This window comes from Montipora foliosa, chromosome 12, assembly GCF_036669935.1.
Source record: "Montipora foliosa isolate CH-2021 chromosome 12, ASM3666993v2, whole genome shotgun sequence".
NCBI lineage: Eukaryota > Metazoa > Cnidaria > Anthozoa > Scleractinia > Acroporidae > Montipora > Montipora foliosa.
Window position 1 is genome coordinate 12,115,459 of NC_090880.1, and position 7,588 is coordinate 12,123,046.

Consider the following 7,588-nt stretch of genomic DNA (forward strand, 5'->3'; position numbering starts at 1 on the left):
CCACGACCTTCGGATAAGATTACCGCTGCTCTACCGACTGAGCTACAAGGTGAGATGGGAACAAGTCGTGGGAATTGAAGATGTCAAATTCTCGGCAAGTAGAAGAGCTAACGCTCACATAGTTTACATGGGTAGAAAACAGTACTTCACGTTACCCTACAACAGTTAATCCTGTTAGAGCAAGAGAGGCTTTGGAGTCACCGACGGCAACCAAATGTGAGCTATTTCCTTTATTAACTTTTCTTGACACCGTCACATTTGTGTTACTCAGCTCCTTCAACTATTATAGACACAATTGTTTAAAAAACTCTGGGAGAGGAAACTGTCCTAACTTACAAAATGTTCATTTCTTTCAAGCGCCCTCTTGGATAGTAATTGTCATCCAGCGGTCTCCGCCGCTCTAGTGTCCAATATTCACTACAATGGTTATGCAAAAGTCTTGGGGGGTAATAGAGGTGTATTATGGGATTGCGCAAGTAGTGAATTACACAAGTTGAGACAAGGACGATAGAAAACACTTTGCTTCGTCAAACTTGCACACACCACTTTAACTCAGGGTCTGTCTCCTGCTTTTTGTGTTTCTTCCCTTCCCAATCGTATACCAAGGCATCTGCTCAATGCAATCGACAGTCTTCAGTAAAGTAAAGGTTTACATGTTATGCCAAGATCTTTTGCAAGGTTCTCGACAGTTTGCACATTTTTCCATTCCACTTTGCGTCCATCCTCTTTCATCTCGAGACCAACTGCCTTATAATGACGTCCTAAAACTTGAAGACAATAATCTAACTTATTATCCGAGCAAGGATTTGGTCGAACCTTTTTTACATATTGGAGATCATGATGCAACAGATCTAAGTTGTCACTCAACGAAAAATTATGTTTCAAACAAATATCAGGCGTATTTCCGGCTGCTTCGTGCGACAAGCAGTAACTAATCAAAATATGGGAAGACAAAAACTCTCCGTAAGGAACATGGAAGGTCGCTTGAGGCTGGGACAAAATATCTTCCACGTGCTCTGGTCCAATAGTAGCCCCAGATGGAAACTTTTTGTTGAACTGCGTTAAATCAGAGCATATCTTTATATTCCAGTCATATCGATCTCTTTCAAAAAACCAAGCATAACTCAGTATGATACTAACTGGGGAGAGCTGGTTTTTATCGTGATAAAACAACTTGAAGGCTTCTTCAAAGGTAGCTACATTCCAGTGCTTCATAATGTGTTCCCTACAGCGCGCAAAGGTATCTCGGTAGACGTACACTGGGAAATAGGACATGAAATCAGCTACATACGGTAATCCTAACGCCCTCTCTGACGTTATCGCCCACGCCTTTACCCAACGGAAGTGGAAACTACAGTCCCAACCTAGAACCCTTAAATTTGAACCGCTAAATATCAAGGAGGTTGTCACAGGTGTGATGAATGCGACATCACTGTCCATCCAAGCTATGATTGGATCGTTTGTGTACAAATCAAGAAAGAAACTACTCCAAAGTTGGCGATTGTAGCCTGGACGTCTTGCCAAGCCAGGATTTTCCAATATACTTTTGTCATGCGGTAGTGGCTCGAAGAATACTTCCAGCTTGTACTCTGGAAAGTGCTCCCGGGTGTGTCTAGTAACAATTTCTCCAAACTCGTGATCCATTTCTGATTCTTCGTCAAGCACAATAACCGTCTTCCCATACGATGGTGGCCAAAAGAGAACTGTGGTCCTGAAGAGATCACAATAGTAACGCGCTTTATGCTTCAAAACTTTGCCTGGCATTCTTAAGAGTAATGTTATCCGTTGGTGTGTTTCAACGGTACTGCTATCTGTTAATGTGATTGTTGATACTTCCGCTGTTGTGCCAAGACGCGAGTCAAAAACCACAAAAGTAAAGTAAAGAACAAAAGAAGCAACAATAAAACATCCAAGGAGAAATAGATGACATCTTCGCTGTCTTCCCGTGCCCTCTATTTGCGTTATCGCCATAGGTGAAAGTTTCATATCCTTTCCTCTCGCCAGGGTCACCTGTACAATGAAAAGGAAAAACAATAACTGTGTTAATCAGAAGTTTTGCCGAAATGATCATTGACTGGCTTTTCATTCTTGAGAGTTGTTGTACATTTTCCCAAACGACAAAAGAATGAAGTGGTGTTGCGTCGGCGGAAGAGTGAAACACGAAGATTCGGTTTTATCAAACGAAAAGGAAAAGAGGAGATTTAGATGAACATTTTAGAATAAAAAAGGAAAAGAACTCTATTAAGTGTCTGGTCGTTCCAGCGCTGGAGCACTAACTGGGGACAAATTCAACTGAAATAAAAAATTAACGCAAATCAAGTCAAGTGATGATTTTTGAGGAGAAGGAAAAGCCGGAGCACCGGGGAAAAACCTCTCGTTGCAGGGTAGAGAACCAATGAATTCAACCCACATATTATGATATGACGCCGAGTATAGGAATCGGAGCCGGATCATTATGGTGGGAGGCGAGTGAAACTAGCGAAATTAATAACGAACAGCGTTTCGCTGATAGCATTGCATCAATTCGTGTCAAACTTTTGAATACGTAACTGATTCTATTACATTCGTAAATACTTTGCCGCCTTTTTTCAATTATATTTACATAATCTTATTCACAAATATCGTTGCAATTGACTCTGACATTTTGAACTTGACAATACTGTCATGGGGACGGCGAAACGTTGTTCCTTTTTAATTTCGAAAGGGAAAAGGAAAGAAGCTTTATTCACTCAATTGTCCAGTCTTCCAGCGCTGGACCACTTATAGGTCATTTCCGAGTTCATGTTTGCCTCCTCTTCAAAGCGAGTCTAAGTGCGAAGTTTTTCTTATGCAAATTAGTTTTCATTCGTATGTAAAGTAGAACTAATCACAAAAACTTCGCTCTTAGATTCGCTTTGAAAAGGAGGAAGACATTAACTCGGAAATGGCCCATTTGGAGACACAAATAGGCCATTTTCGAAATATCAATATTCAGCTTGAAAGTGAGGCAGAATGGACAAAAACAGTAAACTATTTACAGCGATCTTACCCGCACTCCTATTGAGGTATGGAGGTCTGGCGGCCACCTTCAGATGAAGATATACAGAACAGTAAGCACAACTGAGAGATTGGGAGGAGAGGGAGGGTAAAGGAGATCCGAAGGTGGCTATTGGGAAGGAGTACAGGTTACAGTGTATAAAAGGAGATACATGTAGGAGACGCCTTACAGAGAATGCTTGAGTCTTCTATCGAAATGATGATGAATGCATTTGGGGAATACCTCTTATATTCGCTTGGGTAAGACCGCTGTAAATAGTAAACTATTTACAGCGATCTTACCCGCACTCCTATTGAGGTATGGAGGTCTGGCGGCCACACAGGAATAATACTAGAACACAAGGTACTACGAATAGCCAGTCCAGTAAGCATACCCAGTCTCAAAAGAAAATCCCCAAAACTAAAACCCGAAAGAGGAAAAACGTGAAAGGAAAAAACAAGAGCTAAAGGGGTAACCTTAAGAGGGAAGTAGCGGGAAACGCGGTGACGAAATTCTTTAAGTCATTAAAATCAAGATAAACTCGCGAGGCTTCTCGAGACTGAGGCGAGCAGGAATCTGAAGCAAGCAGGTCACACGGGGCCCCAGCCCGGAGGACATCGGCTAACTTAAGGTAATACAACGCAGTTTTTGAGTTCGTCCAACCAACATGCGACATAACATCTGCCGGTGGAGAGCCCGACAGGGCTAAGGTAACAGCGCAGCCTGAACGAAAACTATGGAAAAGGGTTTACACGAGATGGCATTAGGAAAGGTCTTACGCGGGGGAAAACTAGAGTCAAAGTTTTCCCCCTTATATTGGCCTTTGAAGGGTCGAAAAAAAAAACAATTCGTGTACGTCAACACAGTTTTTGATCCAATGCAAAATCTTGGGAGTGAGTTAGAATGGAGCACACTTGGAGATACGTTCCCAGGCAGGAAAGCAATTGTGGAGAGAACCTGCGACAAAGGTTTCCGGATCCCGAAACGCGAGCATAGAAGGGTCTCCAAGGGCATGGCCATCAAGAACTGCTTCCACAAATTCCAGAGAGACATGGCCATTGTTATCTGTCATCCCCTGAGCCATCTCAAGAGGTGAGTTATCAAACTTGACCCAACGTACTGAAGGTCTGGGTACACTTTTGGGTTGAAATCAGGAGTAACTTCCCATTCCGGAAAGATATAGGCGAACTTAAAGCGCTTGGGAGGGGACTAAAAGAAAAGAAAAAAGTGAAAAAGAAAATAAGGGAGGAGATGGCTCAAGGGATGACAGCTTTGAGCCTCAGTAATCCGAGAGGGAATTAGACTCCCTTTCAAAACTGTCATCCTAGAGCGGGGCGCAAATAGGGAGAGATAAAGAAAATTAATGGACTCTAGGACAATATAATTTTATAAACCAGCAAATTTAGAGGGAGATACAAGAAATAAGAGAGATCTACTTATAAACGCCACGACCCCGCCTAGAATACGGGGAGTAGCGGTTTACAAATTGGCTACGACGAAAACATCTATTCGCGAAGTGGCCGGGGATGTCACAATAGAAACATACGAGACGCTGGGGCCTGGAGGACCCTCTACCAGAAAAACCAGGCAGATCTAGATTAACGGTGGGAACTCGTTGGGTGCGTTCTGAACGAAGCGACTTGTCCACCTTCGAGATGCGGTCTAAAACCTGCGTATATTCTTTATCGGCAAATAAAGCAATAAAGTAAGCTTGAAATAGTAAATAATCGAATTTCCAGCCAAAAACATGAATGCAGAAATCAGATATCTGGTGCTGTGCTCAAAGACATCTACAAACCGATATCGGTGAAAGAGGCACGAAATCAGGAGTCAGAAAAAATTATGAATCCAATCGGATAAATTAACGTTCGTTAGGAGGTAACAAACGCGTTAAACATCTCGAGCCAGGCAACATGTGAACTAAATAAATGACATCGGCCAAGAGGAAACGTTTAATAAGAACATCTCATGCCGGGAAAAATTCGATTGAAACATCGGCTATGAGGAAACAATAACAAAACATCCCATGCCGGAAAATATGCGAATTGAACATGGGCCACGAGGCAACAAGTCAATACAACATCTCATGCCGGGAAATATGCAAATAAATATCGACCATGAGGAGACAAATGATAAAACATCTCAAGCCGGAAAATAGGCCAATTAAACATCGGCCATGAGGAAACAAATGACAAAACATCTCATGCCGGAAAATATGTCAAATCAACGTTGGCCACATGAGGAAACAAGCAACAAAACATCCAATGCTGGAAAATGTGCGAATTAAACATCGGCCATGAGTGAACAAATCAATACAACACCTCATACCGGAAAATATGCAAATACACATCGGCCATGAGGAAACAAACGAGAAAACATCTCATGCCGGAAAATATGTCAAATCAACGTTGGCCACATGAGGAAACAAGCAACAAAACATCCAATGCTGGAAAATGTGCGAATTAAACATCGGCCATGAGTGAACAAATCAATACAACACCTCATACCGGAAAATATGCAAATACACATCGGCCATGAGGAAACAAACGAGAAAACATCTCATGCCGGAAAATATGCCAATTAAACATCGGCCAAGAGGAAACAAATAACAAAACATCTCATGCCGGGAAATATGCCAAATAAACATCGGCTATGAGGAAACAAATAATAAACATCTCGAGCCGGGAAATATGCCAATTAAACACCGGCCATGAGGAAACACATAATAAACATCTCATGCCGGAAAATATGCCAATCGAACCTCGGCCATGAGGAAACAAATAACAAAACTTCTCATGCCGGAAAAATATGCCAATTAAACATCGGCCATGAGGAAACAAATAACAAAACATCTCATGCCGGAAAATATGCCAATTAAACATCGGCCATGAGGAAATAAATAATAAACATCTCATGCTGGAAAATATGCCAAAGAGGACTTAATAAATTAATTATAGCAAGGGCAAGCAAATAAATGCGACACTACTATAAATATGCAAAAGTGAAGGGAGCACGCGGTAATGAAGGAGGCACAAAATTGCCGAAAACTTAACAAACTGGAAAAGGGAGGGTAAAAGCCAGCTAAAGCTACTAAGTACTAAAAATACGGAATAAAATGAAGAAGCCGAATAATACCATAAAACTAATAAGGGAGCAGCGAAGCGGATAAAAGACCACGAGGGTAACGGGCGCGAAATGAACCGATCCGAACTCGTGCAAAACAGAAGAGTATAAAAATAAAGAGGAAAGGCTAAAACGACATGCACCTCAAGCTGGTCAGGAGTAGCCGGAGTATCCGCAGCTGGAGTTGCTGAAGCAACAATGTTTTGTACGACAGCGTCTTGAGGCGGCCTTGGCACTTGAGGAGGTTGTTCCTGTGGTTGAGGAGCCGGATCAGACATACTGCTTGAGTCTTCTATCGAAATGATGATGAATGCATTTGGGGAATACCTCTTATATTCGCTTGGGTAAGACCGCTGTAAATAGTAGAAACAAGTTGCATTGAATGTGAAGGATATTAGCATATCATCCACTTTCCTTTGTTTTTGTCCTCTAAACCCTTCTTTCAAACTGAACCTATTAACGCAACTTAAATCAAATGATGACTTTTGAGGAGAGAGGAAAAGCAGACTAGCCGGAGAAAAACCTAGTCCCGGAGCAGAGTAGAGAACCAACAAATTCGATTCACATATGAAGCCGAGTCTGGGAATCGAATACGAGCCACAATGGTGGGAAGCGCGCGCTCTCACCACTACGCCAGCTCGACACCCCCTGTACGAGTTGATAGAGGTTTGAAACGCCACCGTAAAAGGATGAGATGGCTTTCGTTTCCAGCGTTATCCCTTCGTCAAATTTTCTCAGTGGCTTCCGCCGAATCTATAAACCTAGGTCCTACGTTGGCTATCAACCATGACCACTGACCTTTTGCGAAAACGAAAACAAACCAGGCTGGATTAACAATTCTTCAGTGAGGGTAATATTGTTTTTTCCAATGGCTGACGTTTCGAGCGTTAATTCGTTAGAGCGAATTTAACCCGCTTGATAAAACCAGCACCAATTTCTCAGTTTCTCCTTCAAAAACCCACCTTGCCAGCAGCTCGACGAGAAAGACAAGACTCTGACGTGTAGAGTCCTTATTGAGTATGCGCAAGCCGTTGCTTGGAGACAGTCTCAAGCCCAGGCCATGTCTGGATCGCACCCCTAGACGCCATACTGATTTTCGTACTGAAGGCTCGATTTTGACCTTCGCCTTGTCCAAAATATGATGGCTCGCTGCCTAAACCGGTTTGACCGGAGTGACTGGTCCAGAAAGTTGGGCTGCGGCGACTTAAAAGAATTGACACGATTTCTGCAGAGCCTCGCTTTCTCGCTCGCTGCCGAGTTTTAGAGGCTCTGCTCGAAGGGTGTCAAAAACCGAGCCCCACGTCTGAGTAATTGAACAAAATGGCGGATGCCGTGGATAATTTTCGTTCGATGTTAGTTTTCACTAGCATAAGCTACTTATGCTTGTGATTGCGCTTGTAATTGCCACCAGCGGAGATGTTTCAAAAAACCCTGAGCCTACAGCGGAAA

The 7,588-nt window shown here is 42.7% G+C and overlaps 1 protein-coding gene across 1 annotated transcript in view; it reads right to left on the reverse strand.

Annotated features, from left to right (window-relative positions):
- Positions 1 to 215: 215 nt before the first annotated feature.
- Positions 216 to 7,588, reverse strand: part of LOC137979316 (uncharacterized) — a 14,004-nt gene continuing 6,631 nt past the window's right edge. The window contains exons 2-3 of the mRNA XM_068826554.1: positions 6,283 to 6,492; positions 216 to 2,010 (exon numbers count right to left, since the gene is read on the reverse strand). Coding sequence (XP_068682655.1) covers positions 634 to 2,010; positions 6,283 to 6,417 — 1,512 coding nt within the window. The 5' untranslated portion in view covers positions 6,418 to 6,492 and the 3' untranslated portion in view covers positions 216 to 633. The remainder of the gene's footprint in view (positions 2,011 to 6,282; positions 6,493 to 7,588) is intronic.